At 48.8% G+C, this 19,819-nt stretch overlaps 8 protein-coding genes across 8 annotated transcripts; 4 read left to right on the top strand and 4 right to left on the bottom strand.

Moving 5' to 3' along the window:
* Nucleotides 1–133: 133 nt before the first annotated feature.
* On the bottom strand, nt 134–3,078 carry ONS95_013850 (uncharacterized protein). Its single transcript, XM_058507499.1, has 3 exons — nt 2,007–3,078; nt 1,334–1,943; nt 134–1,287 (listed from the first exon to the last, which is right to left on the bottom strand). Exons 1-3 carry the CDS (start codon nt 3,015–3,017, stop codon nt 797–799), a joined length of 2,112 nt encoding a protein of 703 aa, XP_058356668.1. The 5' UTR covers nt 3,018–3,078; the 3' UTR covers nt 134–796.
* Nucleotides 3,079–3,256: 178 nt separating this feature from the next.
* Nucleotides 3,257–5,358, bottom strand: ONS95_013849 (uncharacterized protein). Its single transcript, XM_058507498.1, has one exon. The coding sequence runs from the start codon at nt 5,094–5,096 to the stop codon at nt 3,450–3,452; it is 1,647 nt and encodes a 548-aa protein (XP_058356667.1). The 5' UTR covers nt 5,097–5,358; the 3' UTR covers nt 3,257–3,449.
* Nucleotides 5,359–5,989: 631 nt separating this feature from the next.
* On the top strand, nt 5,990–7,250 carry ONS95_013848 (uncharacterized protein; the record flags this gene model as incomplete). Its single annotated transcript, XM_058507497.1, has 5 exons — nt 5,990–6,045; nt 6,152–6,262; nt 6,371–7,015; nt 7,096–7,148; nt 7,210–7,250. 5 exons carry the CDS (start codon nt 5,990–5,992, stop codon nt 7,248–7,250), a joined length of 906 nt encoding a protein of 301 aa, XP_058356666.1.
* A 215-nt stretch (nt 7,251–7,465) lies between these two features.
* On the bottom strand, nt 7,466–9,880 carry ONS95_013847 (uncharacterized protein; the record flags this gene model as incomplete). The annotated part of the gene is made up of 6 exons (XM_058507496.1): nt 7,466–7,531; nt 7,642–8,583; nt 8,657–9,042; nt 9,093–9,179; nt 9,243–9,327; nt 9,386–9,880. 6 exons carry the CDS (start codon nt 9,878–9,880, stop codon nt 7,466–7,468), a joined length of 2,061 nt encoding a protein of 686 aa, XP_058356665.1.
* A 1,317-nt stretch (nt 9,881–11,197) lies between these two features.
* Nucleotides 11,198–12,430, bottom strand: ONS95_013846 (uncharacterized protein; the record flags this gene model as incomplete). Its single annotated transcript, XM_058507495.1, has 1 exon — nt 11,198–12,430. The coding sequence occupies one exon, from the start codon at nt 12,428–12,430 to the stop codon at nt 11,198–11,200; it is 1,233 nt and encodes a 410-aa protein (XP_058356664.1).
* Nucleotides 12,431–14,802: 2,372 nt separating this feature from the next.
* Nucleotides 14,803–17,389, top strand: PYK1 (Pyruvate kinase; the record flags this gene model as incomplete). Its single annotated transcript, XM_058507494.1, has 5 exons — nt 14,803–14,905; nt 15,743–15,856; nt 15,926–16,121; nt 16,174–17,289; nt 17,338–17,389. The coding sequence occupies 5 exons, from the start codon at nt 14,803–14,805 to the stop codon at nt 17,387–17,389; spliced, it is 1,581 nt and encodes a 526-aa protein (XP_058356663.1).
* Nucleotides 17,390–18,085: 696 nt separating this feature from the next.
* On the top strand, nt 18,086–18,561 carry ONS95_013844 (uncharacterized protein; the record flags this gene model as incomplete). Its single annotated transcript, XM_058507493.1, has 2 exons — nt 18,086–18,199; nt 18,301–18,561. 2 exons carry the CDS (start codon nt 18,086–18,088, stop codon nt 18,559–18,561), a joined length of 375 nt encoding a protein of 124 aa, XP_058356662.1.
* Nucleotides 18,562–18,927: 366 nt separating this feature from the next.
* On the top strand, nt 18,928–19,381 carry ONS95_013843 (uncharacterized protein; the record flags this gene model as incomplete). Its single annotated transcript, XM_058507492.1, has 2 exons — nt 18,928–19,071; nt 19,145–19,381. The coding sequence occupies 2 exons, from the start codon at nt 18,928–18,930 to the stop codon at nt 19,379–19,381; spliced, it is 381 nt and encodes a 126-aa protein (XP_058356661.1).
* Nucleotides 19,382–19,819: the final 438 nt, after the last annotated feature.

The raw sequence follows: 19,819 nt of genomic DNA, 5'->3' as shown, positions 1-19,819 counted from the left end.
AAGATGTATCTTTCATCTTTTGATACATAAGCAAAATATAGTTTAGAGGTAGATAGATAGACTATTAGATCAAATCGGCTACAAAACGCAGAAGCGAGAGAGCGAAAAGGCGAAGCGAATAAAAAAGTAAACACTTCACTCTAACCGACACTAAGACGAAGTTTCCACTCCTTATGAAATGGCTGTGAAGAAAGTGAGCCATCGATTAGCAATTTTGACGAGTCTGTCGAGCACACACATATCACTTTCCTCGCTTCTCACTATTGGGACCCGTCACACGTTTTTTCCTCCAATTTCCCTTGCTCTCTATTCCTTCATTTGCTTTTAACATAGTCATAGTAAGTAGTCCATGGCCCTCACCACCAATCCTCACCTCAACTTCGTACTTAATTTATGTTACACAATTGCTGCTGCCCGCTGCTCTAGAAATCGTCCTCGCCTCATCGCCTCATCCCTCATCACTCGTTCTATCATGCTATAGCCATGGCATGGCATGGCCCACCCCTTGGCTCGTCCCAAATACCGCGTAATCCAGTGCCATTGCCATTGTCATCGTCATTGCCCTGCTACAATGCCAAAGCCCTACCAGTCTGCCCTTGCTCGCCAATTCCCCACAAGACCAACTATACCCGAAAACGCCTGGCTTGAATAATGCTTGCTTGCATGAGTGCGGAAAGATACGCTCAAATATCCCATCTACGAATCATGATTCTGAGTTGATTTTTGCTCGATTTGAAAATTGCTTTGCTCGCTTTTCTCGCACATGACTTTTCATCACCCACGTCCTTCTCCACCCTCAAAGTTTGACTCCCCAGATTCCCCGGCCGCCACTGACGCCCAACCAGTCCCCGCCATCGTTGTTCAGCGCACTGTGTGGTGCCCAACTGATATTGCCAACTTCGTAGTCACACTGCCAGCTGGCTGTTGGACCACGGGCATTGTCTGAAGCGGGTGCACCATTGATGGCTGGGCCAGGTGGTGCGAGAGCGGTGCTCTGGCTGAGGAGGTCCCAGATTAGGACTAAGGAATCGTCGGCTCCTGATGCAAGGGTTCCTCTTCGGGATGGGGACCATTCTATGCAATTTATAGAAGCGCCGTGACCTCGGAGTTCAAGCAATGCTTGCCCGGGTTGGCGAACGTCCAATATGCGAATTAGGTTGGAATCTTGAGAAAATGTGGCTAGCAAATGGGTATCGTGTGGTGAGGCAGCGAGTCGCAGTAATGGTGGAGCATACGACATTGTTTGTTGTGCCAATGTAGGACTTATCCTGCCTCCAGGACTGCCGTCTAGAAATGTGTTAGCCCGGTTCAAGCAAGATTTGACAATACACACCTTTGTCATCCTTGGCAGTAGGTTCATAAATGATAGTACTGTGTTCTAAACTTCGGAGGTCGAACATCCGTACACTTCCATCTGCACCACAGCTAACAAATACATCAACACTGTTGGCACAGAACCGGACATCGAAAACCTCCTTGTCGTGTGCAATCAATTGTGTCTTGGCAGTCAAGGTTGGAATATCCCAGATCGTGCAGGTTGTATCGATACTTGATGTGATTATCAGACTGGGCGATACTGTGTTCCAATCAAGAGAAGTAAGAGGGGCGGTATGCTCAGGCGTTTTTGAATTCGAGAGAAGAGCCAATGGTGTGAGCTTGCTTGCTGGCATATCTCTGCCATGATTCGCCGAGCGGGTAATCGAGTTGCCTGGGGAGGTAACCGGAGTCTCTGATGGGAGGGACCACAATCTCAAGTGGTCGCCAGATGTTGCGAGAAGATCAGTCGATTGCTTCTGGGAAGATGGAGGCTCCCAGAGCAGGCGCGTAACAGGGTACGAGTGCGTCGCTTCTGCTATCTTCACAAAGTCCAATCCATATTTTGGAGCTCCAGGTGTATATGATTCGGATGGCGTTGGTATAATCTGCGAGTCAAGAATTTGTATCTGGTGCATAGAAATTAGCTATCATCCATGAAATATGACTCGGCACAAACTGAGAAGACCTACAAAGTTGTGCCCATCTTCTAGATAGCTTCCCACAGCCACCTTTCCAGCGTCGTGGTTCTGCGCGGGCCATTTGCACCAGTCGAAAGCATATATCGCCCATGGAGCGAGGTAGTTGCTGTTTGTTGGTACAGAATTGGCGCCATCATATGAATATGGATTGGCACCAGGAATCCCTTCAGAAAGGCTCGAGTCGGCGCGGGGTCTGATATCTGCGAGCCCTAGAGGTGTATTTGAGACGGTCCTCTGGTTGTTCTGAGGCGTATACTTCTGGTTCGTGGGAGAAGCATACTGGTTCTGGTCACTCCCACCGGGGGTAGATGGAGAGAACGAAGAGTAGTTCTGACCCTCAAAGCCAGCTGCTGGGCTTGATCGAGTGTAATTATGCGAGAGGCCCAGAGCAGATGATCGCGAAGGGGTCGAGTATTGATCTTGAGACATTGCTTGAGGGACGGTTGGCACGGTTGGCGCCGTGTTCGCAGATATTGGACCCGGTCTGCCTGGCTGTAATGAGCCAGGAAGATGCTGCCCCGCGTTCTGATATTGTGATGTCTCCGGAGTGGCTTGCTCAAGACTGATTCGGGGACCGCCGGGAGTATAGTCTCTTGGTGATAATGGACCTCGTTGTGATGCCATGTTGTTTGCGTTCGAGTTCATGTGAAGCTCATCTGCTTGGGAGCGTCGTGGAGTTTCGTAGCGCTGGGTCTGGTTGGGAACCCCGCCGGCAGAAGGCGCAGAATTCGTCACCGAATTGGAATTTTGCAGACCATATGTAGATGATGATGCTGAATGGGATACTACGTTCGAGGTCGGCGACGGTCCGCTGGAAGGCAGGAATCGATCGGTGCCAGCAGTTGTCTTACTGGTTGCAACGGCGTTGAGATTTCCCGTTGGCGCGCCAAAGGATCCTATATTCTGGGTAGCTTGCAAGATACCAGAAGCGGCGCTTGGGGCAAAGGTATTGTCCTGTTGCGATGTGCTTCTCGAGTGTATGTGAGGGAAGTTGAATGGCATCGTGGGAGGGAAAGTAAGAGGACGGACGGTAGCGGTAGTAGGGCAGCTATTGAGACAGAAGGTGGCCGGTGATGGCAGCTGCATGTGGTTGGCTGAAATGACCCTGTGGCTTCTCGCCTACGATGTGATATGGCTGGGCAGGGCGCATCAGGAGCGAGGCGGAGGGCGGCTTTGTGGTGACCAAAACAATACAGTGAGTAACGTCAAAAAGAGAAATGAATGTCACAATTTCTAATGCTCGGAACTGATGCTTCTTCTACTCTCATACAGTTGTATTGAGTTTTGTATGGTCTATTCTGGACCAAGCAGTCCGATATCCCAGGACATTTAGCCATGTCACTACGTGTTCCAGCATTTGAGAATATCAAAAACCATAATCGAATTTGAGTGAACCACTCTGGTATCATAACTCGCTCGCTAAAAGAAGTATTCTCAAGGATCATGATCTCCCCTATCAACCAACAGCTCCGCCAAATTTGGTCCATCATCCTCACTATCCTCCCTATCCAAGCTCGCTGCTCTCTGACTTTGTCCATTCAGCTCTTCCAGGCCATTCGTGGAGTTGGCATTATGACTCTCATCATCTTGCCCCTTGTTAGTCTCGCTACTAATGACACCCAAAGCTCCTTTCAAGATCTCCTCTCCTTCCTTGAAAGCTTCTAGTTCAGCACCAACAGCACAAATCAGCAGATTCCAGCCTCTGTCTTCAGCCACTTGTAACGTAGCCGACAGCGTCTTTATGACTTCTCCCATTTTGTCGATCTGTTTCCGCAGCAAACTGGGATCCTGGGCACCAGTACTTGCCATCTGTTTCCGCAGATCATCTTCAAAGTCAATGACGACCTTGATGCTGGCAGCCCACATCTCAGCACCTTCTTCTAAAGCTGCTTTCTCTTTCTCGACCTCTTCTTGGCGAGTCTTGAGTTGCGAAATTTCTTTGTTCCACCACTCTTTAGCCATACCGAGAGTTCGCCTGCTCGCAGGTAAAGCTGTAAATCCTTCTTCGTCCCCCATAACAGCCGAGGCAGGAACCGGAGGTCGTCTCAAGAAGTCTTTGACTTCTGCCTCGACTTCTCGTAATGCTCCTCGGTAACTGCTCAGTCTTGCCTCTCTCCGATTTATGCTCTCTGTGATCCGCTCTCCCAGCCATCGCTTCCTAGCTTTCATCTGCGCAAGCCTGTCTTCCATCTCCAAGATTTCGTTGTCGACTGCCCTCTCTTCAGTCCTCAATTCCGCAATCTCTTGGGCCTCCTCTCCACCAGCATCTCCCTCTCCCGGATCCGCAGCTCCAGAGCCACTATACCCACTCAGTTGCCCTCGTACTCCTTCGATCCTCTTCTCCCATCCATCCACCTTCTCCAAAACCACTTCCCTCCTCTCAACCTCCCCGGTCAAGACCCCAACTTCCTCCTTCTTGACAGCAACCAGCTCCTCCATATCCCTTAGCAAGCCTCTCCTCGCACCTCTCAGTCCAACTACCTTCCTCTTTGGCTGCCTTACAGGCATGATTCCACTACTTGGTTGTCCACGACTCGAACTCCTTTGTAGAGATCTACTTGTCGGCGTACTACTCCCTGCATCAGAACCCCCCTCCGCGACACCAGTTGCCTCACCGCCAAATCCCTGGACAAGCCCAGCAGATTGCGCATCAAGCAACATTTGTAAATCATTCTGTAGAGCCCTCTCCCTCCTCTCGAGCCCTAACAGCGGATCAATCCCACCACTTCCCCTCCTGATCCTAGGACTTAAACTCCTTCCCGCAGAACCGCCATCATAACTTCCTCCAAAAGAGGATTTCGTTTGGTACGTAACATTTTGTGGAGGTAGGAGGACGCTGGTAGCTATTGGAGGAGGTGGAGCTGCGAACTGGATCTTGCGAGCTTTGGTTCGAGATGGAGAGGGCGAAGGGCTAGGGCGCGTGTCGGCGTAGAAGGAGGGCGGCGGCGAGGGAGAGGCTGTTCGGTCTTGGGATATTTGCGGAGAGATGGTGAGGTCTTGAAGAGATACGGCGTTGGTGTGTTGGGGGAGGAGAGGACTGCTGTCTCGAGAAGAACGCGAGAAGAAGGACGAGCGAGACATGACAGCGTTGAAGTTTCGTAGCGTTCTTGGTATTTGGATCTATAGAAGTGATCTATCTTGACTTACGCCATCTCAAAGGCGCAGGTTGAATGCCCAAACGTAGCCTGAGCGAAAACCTAGAAAGATGCCAGAATTTATTGAAGCAGGTGAAGCGGCTGGGTCCCGAATTAGGTAGCTAGGCAGGTGTTCACATGCTTATGGAGGGTCACCTGGAGGAATTTCAAGGTGGCCTCCTGAGACAGTAAATGACACTTTGCATATTTTGAAGGGCATTTCAATACTTAGATTATCACAAAAGCTGTATATTATTTCTTTCAGATTTATATTATCAATTGTTCTGGCGTGTCCGTTCTTTGGCAGAACCTCGGAATACTTACCCCGGATCTCCACAATTGCAGGGTACTCTAGCAGAACAAATACCGAGCCATGAGGTCTCAACTACCTCTTGAAAACCCTGCTTATATTTCAATATCACCCGAAGGCTCCAGACTTTAGTGGTTTGACTGGGCAAGAACTTATAGCGGAGTGGTGGACGTCATTGCTACTCCTTCATGCCCCAAAGTTGCGTCGGTAAACCTTCTTACTTGGGACACGGGTCACAGAAGTCCGAAGCAGACTGTTCGAGGGTTGTCTTCATGTAACTCCAACAATCATCTGCTTGAAATTAGTTATTCAAACATTGTCTCTTGAGGTACTTTACTCTCATACATTCAAAATTCATGAGGAAGTAATTCAGATTGAAGTGATCTCACACAGGTCAGCCCGTTGTCTTTCATAGGAAAAACCCAAGAATCAACACTTATTCTCTTAGTCGTAACAATTGCCCCTGGGATATTCCGGGACTCAAATTTACATTGCAACTTTCAGATACAGTCGTGCTTAATTCCTCCATCATGCCACCTGCAACCGATTCTTCCAGAGATGACCTAACTTCCCGGATCCTACCACAGTAAGCATTGACTAACTCGTGTTCATATTTTCAGTGTTTCTCAATATTCTTGTCATCTTCTTGTCATCTTATAGACGTAGCATCCACTGATTCTCTCCTATCATAGAATGGAATTCAGCAACGGCACTGGTCTAAACAGTCCACCCACTCCTCTCTCGGAGTCTATTCCCAGTAAAGAACGAGCCCAAAAACGATTCGAAGTAACAGGAAACGCCATGTATGTAAACAGCCCCTTCTGTCACATTCAGTCTTTCGTTCCCTTTTCATCCAGAAGTAGAAACGCAAAATACAACTAGTTTGAACAACACAATTGACACCTCTTCAGTATCACCGGCGGAGCAGGAACTCTTGGCCTTGAAGCTGGCCTCGCCCTCCTCGAACACGGCCTCACCAACCTCATGATCTTCGACATGAACCCCTCTCAATCCCAATCGCAAATCACCCATCTCCGGTCCACCTTCCCCTCCTCCCAAATCCTCACCAAAGCACTCGACATCACAGACGCCGATGCCATCTCCCTCGCCGTAGCAGAAACAGCTGCCATTTTCGGAACCATTGATATCCTACTCTGTTTTGCAGGGGTAGTATCCTGCGTACACGCCATCGACATGACGCCCGACCAATTCCGGCGCACACTCGACATCAACACTACGGGTACATTTCTGTGCGCCCAGGCCGTCGCAAGATCCATGATCAGCCAAGGCACAGGCGGCAGTATCGTGTTCGTGGCTTCGATATCTGGACACCGAGTGAACTTCCCGCAACCACAAGTGGCTTACAATGTAAGCAAAGCGGCTTTGTTGACTCTCAAGAATTGTCTCGCAGCAGAGTGGGCTCGGTATGGTATTAGAGTGAACTCGGTTAGCCCGGGTTATATGGACACGATTTTGAATGAAGGGGAGGGGATCAAGGAGGGTAGGAGGATTTGGGCGGATAGGAATCCAATGGGGAGGATGGGGGAGAAGAGCGAGTAAGTACAGGGAGTGTGGATTATCGAGGATGTGAAATGTGGTTACAGGAAACGAGATTGGCTGACGTGCTTGGATTTAGACTCACTGGAGCTGTTGTCCTCCTTGCTTCGAGTGCAAGTACCTACATGAACGGTACATTACATTTCCCCGTAAAGCTTTCCCGACTTCTTCATGCTAATACATATCACCACAGGTTCCGACATAGTCGTAGATGGTGGACAAATTCTTCTATAGTCAGGTTTGAGTGTGAACAAAGAGTTGGATTTAAGCTTGTCGAGACTTGGGTATATCCAGGGATACGAAACGAGACGGACTTGGCTCAAGGGCCTTGTCCAATTCCCAACTCGTGTGCCAAAAGTTCAAAATGCCACCTTTCATGCTCCAATCACATATTCACCACCCTCAAAGAGCCTTAGTACTAAACCTCATCGATGCCGCGGTACTGGAATTTATCCGTATCGTGCGTTGTCATGTTGCCAGCATCTCTTCATTGCCCAAATCTGCCACCTCTTCCACTAGAGAAACAGTCAGGAAAATGTCTCGTAACAGCTTCAGCTTCGTTATATATGATTATGATTGCCTAATCCAAATGGCCGAAATCAATATGATCACGAATAGCACTAACCTGATCTTTTGTTACCAATATCCCATTATCTCCAATATTATCCAAAGCAAATCCGTGCTCACAAGCGCATTGTCCTGGCTTAGCATCGACTGCCGATAATGTTTCATTGTGGACGCTGCCCAGATCACTATGATGATCGTCGTCATCACCTGGGCCAGTCGTAGACCGTACCGAGCCCTCATACTCATCCATAGCCTCGTCATCAGACCCTTCGTCTTCCGAACCTGTATCTTGTGCAATATCGACATCCTGATTTAAAGGATGCTGAATATCGTGTACATTAGCTGGCTGATTGGGAGTGTCACCCAAATCCGAATCATCGTCGTCTTCAACCTCAGATGAATCCCAGTCGTTCGGGTCGTTGTCTAGGTCGCTTTCGGAGCCATTGTGTTGCGGCTGGTAGAAAGGAGCAAGTGGATGCATGCCATCAAAGGTAGGCGTGTCTTCATAGCCAATATCGCGGAGACTGAGCCATTCGAGCCACCTGAGATTCAGTCGAATAAAGCGCAGAACTTTTTCCCAATTGGATTCCTCTAAAGATGTTCTTCTGAGAACGATTTCCCTCAAACGTAGCGATTTCAGCCGCTGGTGCCGTTCCAACATCTTCAAAAGATCCTCCCAATCTAATTGCCACTTGCTCAATCCAATGTGATTTAGGTTTTCGAAGTGCACATTGTGGAAGACGACCGCCAGTGGCACCGATATTTGTCGATTGCAGCCGATGTGAAAGCTTTCCAAGTGGCCCGCAGCCTTGAAAAAAATTCTGAACAGAGGCGATAATGTAGCGAGTCTCTCATTTGGATCTGTGTCATCTACAAACTGCAACTCGATCGAAATGAGCTGACGGGCGATTCCTCCAACTTGGCTGATAAGGGAGTTGGTAAGGCTAATTGGCATTGATGGCTCCATGAAACGGCTTGAGAAACGAACGAAAGGAGATCCCTGGCATTTGAAATACATATTAGGGTTTCCCATAATAAATTTATGGATCAATATCTCGAAGAACTGTACTTACCGATCGCCTAATAGCTGCATATAACGTTGATATGGCATGATCAGACGCAGCCGTCCATTCTGACTCGGTGTGCGCATCTGCGTAAATTGGATTATTCTGGAGGAAAATTGCCCAACCACCATCGACTGGGTCCACCACCCTCATCACTCGTATTTGCTTCAAATGGGTGAATGCTTTCATGGCAACACGTAACGCATCTTGATCGATTTCTTCTATGATAATCCTCTTCTGTTCTCTGGCCTTCAACATCGCGTTGAAGATCTGTCTCCGGTAGTGTTCCGCGACGCGGCGTTGAGACTCGGTCGATGGCTGCCTCCTTTCGCCAACTTGTGAATTGGTGCTCGACACGTTGAAATGATGCAGAATTTCTTCAAACTGATATGCATCTAGAATCTGTTAGCTGCTGAGCAAAAACGAACTCAGGCCTATACTACACCTTTGCTGTAGAATCGAGGGACAATGTACGAGAACTGCTTGACATTGCTAGCAGCATGTTGCCACCTTGCAAGTCTTCGTAATCTCGCTACCATCAAACAGAGGTTAGTTCTACAAAGTCTCGCTACGCTCCCATATATGGAGGACATACGAAAGTCTCTGTTGGAAAACCGTATCTGCACGCGAGCGAATTGGTTCTTTAGGCCGAGTTCCGCCCACCTTTTGCACACCAACCTCTAAAGGTAAGTAATTAGATCAAGAAGCTCTTTTGGAGAGGGATTTGTGCAGATTTACAAACTTGCCGATGTGGCTGTGGCCAGTGTCCAAATCGTGCGGATGTGGTGGCGCCGAGGCAAAACTCTCGACGCTCAAGCTAGCTCTCTTCCAAAGAGGTAACAGGTTCTCTTTGTTGTATCCAAGAAGTTTGTAGATTTTTGTCCAGACTTCCTCAGGCAGATTGAGAATTCGGCAATTGGCATTCATCCAATCAGGCCTTGGGAGTTCATTGGGAAAGATGTTGTCAAGCCCATCTCTTCCGGCCTTGTAAAAACACTTGTCGACATGCATGAAAGAGAGTACATTCCTACGATCTTCGGAGCTCCAAGTCGCAAAAACAGCTTTCCGATCTTCCAGTTTCCCCTCTACGGTGCGTCGATGTGTGCGATTGCCGCCAATCAGGTAGTGGAAAATGGTCTTCGCGATGATCGAGCGCGATGGAGACGGAAAGTCACCAAGAAACTCAGTGGCATCGGTGACAGGCCGTGGTTCAATGACATCTTGTTGATCCATCACGACGACAAGTAGAGACCAGGAGGACGGGTAAATGCACCTGGTGATGTGCGATCGCAATTTGGGAGCGAAGTAAGAGATGCATCTGTCAACCAGATGTGACCAGATTCAGTAAAGGATTGCTGAAAGTCGTCCTGAGCTAGCGGGAGATAGGACCAGAAACGCGTTGAAGATATCTGGGCCGACAGCGGTCATATCAACACGAAAGCAGTTATTTTCTGACGTGGTTGTGCATCCGGCAATCGCAGAGGGCTGCAACGAAATGAGCAAACACCATTCGAGATTCCTTGGTCGTGCGTCTGGTCTGCAGCACAAAGGCCGAGCATATTAACCTATCATTCAGGGCGAAAAGGTAGGCTGCAGAACATCTCGCATTAAATGACAGTCATGTGTGTCGTTTGGCGCAATTCAAGCCAGTCGATTCGACAAGATGATGATGGTTGCAGCAGGTTGCAGGGATAATCGCTGACTTAGTGTGCATATTGACTGACAACCATGGGGTCGACGGAGGGTTCCAGTGATGCTGTCTCTACCACGACAATTGCGTCGACCTGGGCATTGCACTGCAAAATTATCGATTTCCGCCCGCCAGCCGATTCCGTCCCCGAGAGGGTGTCAGCCCTTTTCCAAGATGCGTTTGAGGCGTGAACAGTGGCTCGTGAGTGGTGTATCACTGGCGCTTAACTTTTGTCGCCTGCAGCCGCCCCCTGAAGGTGATAGGCATGGCGGACTCTTCTCCCCATGTTCGCAATCCTACCGGTAACTCAGGAACGGGCCGCAGCCCGTATCTGTGTTCTGCATTTTGTTTAACGTCTCCCATTCTGTATCTACCTTGCCTTCGTTACATGGATTCGACTGATTCCCCGGTAGCCCGCAGGATAAACTCTGCTTAGGATGGAAGGCCATGCAATGTGGAGTGATAGTGACCATGCACACGGCTCGTTTCGACTCCTTACTGCAGGTGATCACTACTGTGATCCAACTCCTGCAACGAGCTTTTGACTACGTGGACTTGACGGCGTTGTACAGGCCTCACTCCATGCCGTGATTTCTTTTTGATGTTGGTTGATTGTGATATTGACAGTGGGCCAGGTCTGCACAAAGATACAACTTCTTCGAGAACCAAGAGAATAGGGAGTACCAAGAAGAAAGCCCCCAATCCAGCTAGAGCAATTTTGACCTGCAGGGCGCAGACCGCTCTTATGCCATGAGACGATTCTGGAATTTGGAGCCGACCCGAAAAATCGGTTGTCAAAATTGCGATTCTTGTCAAAGTTGTCCTTTGTGTGGGAGACATATGATTCCACGCACGTGCCTCTAGAGTGACGAGGTGCGGGCAACTTCTGCCCTGCGCTTTCGGATTGCTGTGCTGCTTATCTTTGAGGCGAAGTCCTCGGTCTTGGTTGGATTGCCCTCAGCATCCTCGGCATCCAGAACGTCCACTTCAAATACCTCGAGAGCTTTCCAGCCTTTCTCTAATCTCTTGTCATTGACTGCTTGCCCCCCCGACCTCGTCTCTCCAGATACGACCAGAGCCGTCACACTTTCATCAGTGATGGTCGGGCCGAAAGGATCTTGAATCTCGACACATTCGATGGTGATCGAACATGCCTTGATAGTAGTATGAATTGCACGGCCATTTGGCACGGGTTCATCAAATGAGTCCACAGTGGTCGCGTCCTCTCGCCGGGAACGTGTGAAGGAAAGAATTGACAGCAAGAATTGGACAACGTCTTCTTGCCGCTGTGTCCAGCTATTCAAGTACTCTGCGAACTTCTTGTTCTTCAACAACTCGTCTCCTGTAATGCCAACAATCAACCTTCGCTTGACTGGAGAAGAAAGAGTATCTGGTTGAAGGAGAAGAGCTGTGGCTGTAAGCAACAGCTTATGGCCCGCATGGAGGTGATCAAACGTCCCACCGACAGCGACAACCCTGTGCGCTGCAGATGACCCTGGGATAGCATGTGCATGTGTTGGGATCTTCTGAACCATGCTAACTCCCCCTTTAATGAGCTCCACGTGACCAACGAGTGGTGGGCTGTTTCGATTCGCAGCTTCCACGTAGTTTGCAAGAATCTTCTGTCCTTCCTCTCCTTCAACGGAGAAGACTTTGTTCCAGTGGCGTCGTGTCAGGGCAAGAGTTGGTAGATCAATGATTGGCCCAGCCATGGAGTCTCCCGACCCAGTCTCTTGATCTTCCTGGGAGCTCTTGGAGACATCGAGGTCTAGAAGGATGACACGAGCATCGATGGAGCCAGGTGTGTCTGAATCGACATCGACGCCCAGCTTAGCGCAGACAACACAGATGAGACTGTACACGCCACCGATCAATTTCTGCACCTCGTCATAGATCTGGCTTCTTGGGAGATGAAGCCGAGCATGAAGACTTGGGCATGGTAGAGCCACGAGAAGCTGGCTACTTGAGGGAAGTTGCCCGAGGGATGATATGGCGACAGTGAGAGAGGGACGGTATGCTGCTGAGAGAGATGGTGCCGACACAGGCGAAGGAGGAGGAGGGAGGAGAAGAAGGGATGGTAGATTATTCGGCATGTTGATGATATTTCAGCTCGGTTATAATGAAGTCTGGAGGCAGTTGCAACGTTGTTGATGTTCTGAGCTCAGATCCTTATGCGGTACCCTGATCAGGCGGCTAGCCGAGATGATAGCACGGATGAAACAAGAGCTAGATTTACATGTAAATGCAAATGGACGATCCAGAGAGTCACCGATGAAATTCTTGCATGTACAGGGAGTTGTTGACTTTGTTTTAGAAGAGATAGGTGACGTTGAAGAAAAAAGCCATGACAAGGCATCCAGCCTCGCCTGATTGCTACCAAGGAGAGACTAGCCGCGCGCTGTTCAAGCACACGAGGTATGGGAACATTATGTATGTACTGATTCCCAAGCTTCAAGTTTACATTATCAATATTAGATTTGTAGTATTCAGTTCTGCACCAATGGTCAGAGAAGGTGCGCATACGACATCTGAAGCTCTAGGTAGTCATTGGGAGGTAGATACCCAGATTTCAAAACTAATATTCCTCGGGCAAACCCGGTCCGGCACCTCGGTCTGATGGATCGTGGAGCGAGGGTGGAGAAGACGAAAGAGACTGGTTGAACTTTGCAACGCACACATTCACACCTAAGTGTTTGCACATTTACCTGGTCCTATTGTCCATTTCTTGCAATATACAATGCCTCAAAAGAGAGGAGTACCGCCTATTCGCCAGAACACAGCTTGCATGGGGACTGAATTACCCAGCAGCAATTCACCTGATCCTAACTCCAATACTCCAACGATGGCTATCCCGTTCGATATCAGGTCCACCGCGCATGTTTCCCTATTGACTATATCATAACCGTCCGTATTCACTCGTTCATCTTGGATGCAGGATCTCTCGGTGGAATCTATCGCTTCCTCTCGAACCAACCACTGGACCCGGCAATAGCTACCGATTGATCCATCACCCACTCGCCAACTCCCAAGTACTTGTCAATCCACACATTGATATCTTTGTTCTCGGTAATCGAATCTTTCTTGAAACTGGGCCTAAGTTCCCCAAGATGGGTCTTGTTAGCAAAACTGGTCTCTGGTGAGATATCGCAGGGGAGATGACAGGATACGGCCAAATTATTCCTTGACCGGCACTGAATAGCTGCAGTCATTGCATGCATCCTGGTGGCTATGGTATAGCGGAAGGTGTTGTTGGAGGTTGACATACGTTAAGCCCGTTGATCTCTTCATTCCAGCAAGGAACGCAGAAACTGCAGCAAGTTAGCAGATATAATTATTCGCACACATCCAGCAGACACATACAGAGGACGGCATCAAATGCATAGTGAGTCAATCTTCCGAGCTTTCCCCATAAACCAAATGTTAGCAGATTGAGGAACTGAGCTGATTAGGTTCCAGTCCAGAAGACTCGCAACACAGGGAAGACTGACCACCATGTTTGTGGATTGGGTATGTTTGTTTTCGTTCTCAAGTTTAAGTGTCGGCGAGGTCACAGGCGCGTTATTTTTGGTGCAGTCGGACCGTTTCTTCGTACTTTGTTGCAGTTGTCTGCTGTGAGCGTCGCAGGAAGTCTTGACAAAGGAGACAAGCTCGGACGGTGTTTGATTTCGCAACCTGGATCGCTGATGTTTCCAGGTGTCAAGATGGACGTGCAGAAGCTCTGCAGGCTTGCGAGTCAGGGTCTTGTTGCGTTAAGTGTGGCGGGACTGGATGGTTATTCAAGATGTCTCTGCAGCGGATGGCATGGATGGATATGAACAGTCAAGTCAAGTCAAGTCAAGTCCAGTCAGGCAGTCGGGGAGATCCCATGGCAAAGCCGCCTGGGCTTAGGTAGGGTGGGGCGGCGAGGGCGGGACAGCAGTCCAGAGGTAGCCGCCAGGCACTTAAAACAGCAGCCTGACCGCTAAAACACCCTGAGCTGCAACGCCAATCAGACAGCGGCCTTGCTTGCGTGGGCTTAGCTCTGGTTGAGCACGGGATTTTTTTTGGTGAGGAACGCTTGGCTTGCTTGGTGGGATGGATGAATATTCCTTTTCCTCCTGCAGCTGCAGCTGGCCAGGACAACAGCAGACAATTCCCTCATCTACTCGTGAGTTGCAGAGTCTTTCTTCTTCCCCTTCGACACTATACAGAATCATCGTCCGCATTTTCCCTCTGCAAGCTCTTCAATCGCAGATTTGCATTCTCTGGAATTTGTTGGTGGGATACCTAGAGCTCCCGTTACCCCACCAAGATAAGAAAAAGTTGAGGACGCCGGCTGACCATCGTCCATGATTGATCTAGAAAAACACAATATATTCACCTTTGAAGTCCATACAAACATTCCTACGAGCTCATCGCCCTCGCTTCACCTTTCGAAAACCTATAACACGAACACGCTCGAGCACTCCCGCCAACGAAATACATCATGGCAACTGCAATGGAGCATTTGAGTGCAGGAAGCCGCGTGGCTTGGTTGAGCGATCTGGACACCGAGTTCAAGCCATCGAAGAACTACAGAAGAACAAGCAGTAAGTGATATTTTGTTTCAAGGGATGCATGTTCAGGTATAAGAATGGGGCCGGAGCCGAGTATGTTGCAATTCGAGTCCACCAGACCCACACAAGTACCACAACGCCCTTCCCGGACGGCGCGACATTCGAATACCTCTTTTACCTACTGTTCTTCGTGGAGTACTGCCAGAGGAGGCATAATGGAAGCAAGGTATCGCATACCGATGGAGTCCGCCTATCCGATCTCCACACCAGGATTTTGAGCTCGGATCGCGGCTGAGAATCGACAATTGGAGTAAATCCTTGCAACAGTCTACGCTGCTATGTCTGGAAAGCTTTTCCGGATGGAAATAGGACAGCCCCTAGCTTTCTAAGTAACTTTTTCAACAGACTTGAAGTATCAGGCGCGCTTCGTACCTTTGGTTCTCAAACTTCGGTATCCTGACTTGGAAGCCATCGGCGACTTTCTGCACATCGAAACCATATACTCCAGCACTCATTCACCAGTCTTGGAACCCATATTTCGATATCCAGAGCTGAGCCCTGCAAAAATTCCAGCGACTTTGAAAAGACTGGCAATACCGATAACGACACTTACGTCCATGCACCAATGCTGGATAATCCCTTCGATTACATGGTCCGATTATCACCACCCCCCTATCCGCCAAAGGTGTTCTGGAAGGTCCTTCAACATCATACATCTTCATGGAACTTTGCGTAACGACTTGCACCGGCTACCTCTGTTCTCAGCCTCCAAACCTGAACGACATGAGATTTTTTATAGCCCTGTAATTTTTCGGAGCGGAATTTCTTCGTGTCGTCTCGTCTCTGCCACAGTTTGCTAACAATTCCCAGTTATCTGCACGATCGGCCCTAAAACCAACAATGTTGCTGCTCTTAACAAGTTGAGAACTGCTGGTCTGAACGTCGCACGAATGAATTTCTCACATGGAAGTTACGAGTACCATCGTAAGTTGTCTTAGATTTCTTGGGGTTATTATCGGACACACTTGAATCAAATGCTTACAATGTGCATAGAATCGGTCATTGACAACGTACGCGAGGCCGAGAAGGTCCAGAAGGGACGTCAAGTAGCTATTGCGCTGGACACTAAGGGACCTGAGATCAGAACCGGTAACACTGCTGGTGATATTGATATCCCAATTGCTGCCGGAACCGAGATCAACATCACAACCGACGAGAAATACATTACTGCATGTGATGACAAGAACATGTTAGTTCTGTAACGCCTGCTATAAGCATACCCAGCTAATGAGAAATTGCAGGTACGTCGACTACAAGAACATCACCAAGGTCATCGAGCCAGGACGTATCATCTATGTCGACGACGGAGTCCTTGCCTTCGATGTTTTGTCAATTGTTGACGAGAAGACCATCCGTGCCCGTGCTCGCAACAATGGCAAGATCTCTTCCAAGAAGGGTGTCAATCTCCCCAACACCGATGTCGATCTGCCAGCTTTGTCCGAGAAGGATCAAGCCGATCTCAAATTTGGTGTCAAGAACAACGTCGACATGGTCTTCGCCTCATTTATCCGCCGTGGTGAGGATATCAAGTCCATCCGCAAGGTCCTCGGCGAGGAGGGAAAGCACATCCAGATCATCGCCAAGATCGAGAACAGACAAGGTCTCAACAACTTTGCCGAGATTCTCAAGGAGACCGATGGCGTCATGGTTGCCCGTGGAGATTTGGGTATCGAGATCCCAGCAGCTGAGGTGTTTGCTGCCCAGAAGAAGATGATTGCTATGTGCAATATGGCTGGCAAGCCAGTTATCTGCGCCACTCAGATGCTCGAATCCATGATCTACAACCCTCGCCCAACCCGTGCTGAGATCAGTGATGTCGGCAACGCCGTCACCGATGGAGCCGACTGTGTCATGTTGTCTGGTGAGACTGCCAAGGGCAGTTACCCCAACGAGGCTGTCAGCGAGATGCACGAGACTTGCTTGAAAGCCGAGAATACAATCGCGTATGTCTCGCACTTCGAGGAACTCTGCAACCTTGTCAAGCGCCCAGTCAGCATCGTCGAGTCTTGCGCCATGGCTGCTGTCCGTGCCAGTTTGGACATGAATGCCGGCGCTATCATTGTTCTCTCCACCAGCGGAGACAGTGCCCGACTCCTCTCCAAGTACCGCCCAGTCTGCCCAATCTTCATGGTCACCCGTAACGCCAGCGCTTCCCGATATGGTCACTTGTACCGTGGAGTCTACCCATTCTACTTCCCAGAGGAGAAGCCGGACTTCACCAAGGTCAACTGGCAAGAGGATGTTGACCGCAGAATCAGATGGGGTATCGCCGAGGCTTTGAAGCTCAAGGTTCTCAACCAGGGTGAGACTGTCGTTGTCGTCCAAGGATGGAAGGGAGGCATGGGCAACACCAACACGTGAGTGTTCTCTACTTTGACTTATAACTCGTGCTAATAGATATCCAGTCTCCGTGTTATCAAGGCAGAGCCAGCCGATCTCGGTCTTGCTGTCCAGTAAATAGCTCACCTTTCACTTAAATTGATAAGGTCTTGCTACACCCATAGAGTACCCGCGCCCATGCTTTTTCGTCAGCTTCTTTCAAGGAATCCTTAGTCATGCAGCAATTGAAAAATGGTCGATCGCCGCAGTAAGGCGGAAATGGGAGGATAAGACGAGATTCGTCCACAATGCGTTTGGTAAATAATATTTTTTGAGCGAATTACCAAATGGTTGCGGTCGGATATCTTGACTTTGTTATGTGACTCTAAAGGTAGTTTCTTCCTTCCCTTACCTCTTGAAACGTGTCTGTATGTGGGTAGGCTCCATGCCCAAGCAAGTGTTCCTTGATACCCACCATGACACCGATCTCACTTTCAGACGAGTTCAATGTTATCATTGGATGTCGGACATTCTGAGAGGATGCGAATCCCAAGCGTATCGATAGTATCCAGTTTTCAGACCCAAAACTGGTTAAATCTAGTGTTGGTTGCCGCTTCGCTACCATTCCTGGATTTATGAGAGTCAGCCTGGCACACCAACGTCTGGCGTGGACTTAGTCCAGTACACCAGTTCAGATCTCAATACAGTCTCATATAATTTGCCAATATCAATCTTAGTTCTTTTAGCACGTCTTCTTCCTTCCTCATATATCCATCTACATTTATCGTCCAAGAAATTCCATAACTTCAAGACGTCTCAGAATCTCTCGTCAAAATGGACAACTCCAACACCACTCTGCCAAACGCAAATGCTACAATAAGTACAAGGACACATTTTGAATTGAGAACACTCAAATCGGATATCGGATTGACGATAGGCTATCTCACTGTAAGTCAAACCATTCCTCTCTCCCTCTCTCATTCTCTTCCGAGCCACTATCTACCCCAGAACCAAGTCAGTACATGTCATCTAACGTCCTTCTCCCGCAGCTTGTACTAATCATCGTCCTTGTCATTCTGGCAAATGTCTTCCACAAGAGATTACGCGCAGCGTGGTCTTGCTACGGCTCCAATGCTCGTTCTAGAATCAGCAGAAGCGAGGACATGGGCGAGGACAGTGCGGATGGCGTGCGAAATATGGAAGAGGGATTGCCGGGGTCTGCTAAGAGTACCTCTTGGAAGAAGCAGAAAGGAAGAGTGGATGAGTTGGAGATGTGTGTTTGGAATAGCACGAGTGAGGCGGTAGTATAGGCTGTGAGGGGGTAGGAATCGCACTTTCCCTGAACACTGCCCGAGTCCTGGTGGTACTCCTTCCTGGATTGATATACGGGTAGACGCAGTACTTTATCGGAAAGGACGTCGAACAAGAATGCACCTGCCTCCTTGTATCCTCAACCGAGGACATGGAAGCCATCAGGTATATCGAACTCCAACTTCATATATCCAAAAACAACATTACCACAAGGAACATTAACACGGTATCGCATATACTGCAGCATCGCCACAATAGTCATTAGCCAAACTAGCATCAATCATCACGTATAGGCTATCCTCCCCGGAGTAATCCTGCCAGTCATCAGCCAAAGAAGCGTCCAGGGGCTTTCGATAACATCCAGCATGCATACGCCATTCTACTTCTTGCTTCACGAGGCCGATGCTGCCACTGCTGCAGCAATTTTCAAGGAAATGAATAATTCCACAAACTCCACAAACTCCACAAACTCCTCCGCTTGTCGAACCATGAAAGAGTGTTTTAAAGACGTAAGAGTTTCTTCTTAATCACTTGAACATCAATTTAATGTAATTGACTAACTTAGCGCCGCGTCTGCTGTAGCCCAAAAGCCGCATCGTCCTTATTATCGTCTGGTCGCTCGCAGGGATGTCCTTCATTGGAGCTGTGGTATTGCTGGTTAAATTCTGGCTGACCCACCGACGCAAGTCTAGGTCACAGAATCAGGAGGCAGTGCCTGAAGGACTTGGTATTCGGATGGATGAAGTGAATGGACAGAACGTGCAGGGGTCAGGCGCGGGTCAAAACGCACCAGAATCGGATTCAAAATGCTGTTTCTGAGTGGCTCGAGGTTGGGTCAAGTACATTAAATTTTGGATAGGGGCAGGTTTAGAGGGACCTCGGGACATGAATATATTTATGCTAATGGCTTTCATGGAATTTACTTTACTAGGTTACTCGGGTATCAGCGTCCAAAGTTGTGGATATCCTGTTGTAAGGAAGGCTGCTTGCACTGTGTATAGATACATAGTCACTGGGGCAGAATTGAATTTTATTTCAGCCGTCTTTCGTATTGTCCAAAATTCAATAGCATATAACCTTTGAGTCACTCCGCCTCGTCCCGTAACTCCTCAGCGCCATCTATATCTCGAGTATCAAAATTTGAGAAAAGGCAGATTTAGCCTTGTCTCTAAACTGCCCCTATGAAAACTAGCCGGCCCCTAGCGATGTTGATGTCAACAAAATAAAGATGATCCCTCACACCCTGGGAAAGTAAAC

This window comes from Cadophora gregata (assembly GCF_030347475.1).
Source record: "Cadophora gregata isolate MNR1 chromosome Unknown scaffold_8, whole genome shotgun sequence".
NCBI lineage: Eukaryota > Fungi > Ascomycota > Leotiomycetes > Helotiales > Ploettnerulaceae > Cadophora > Cadophora gregata.
Note: the sequence above shows the minus strand (reverse complement) of the source record. Positions and strands in the feature narration are given on the sequence as shown.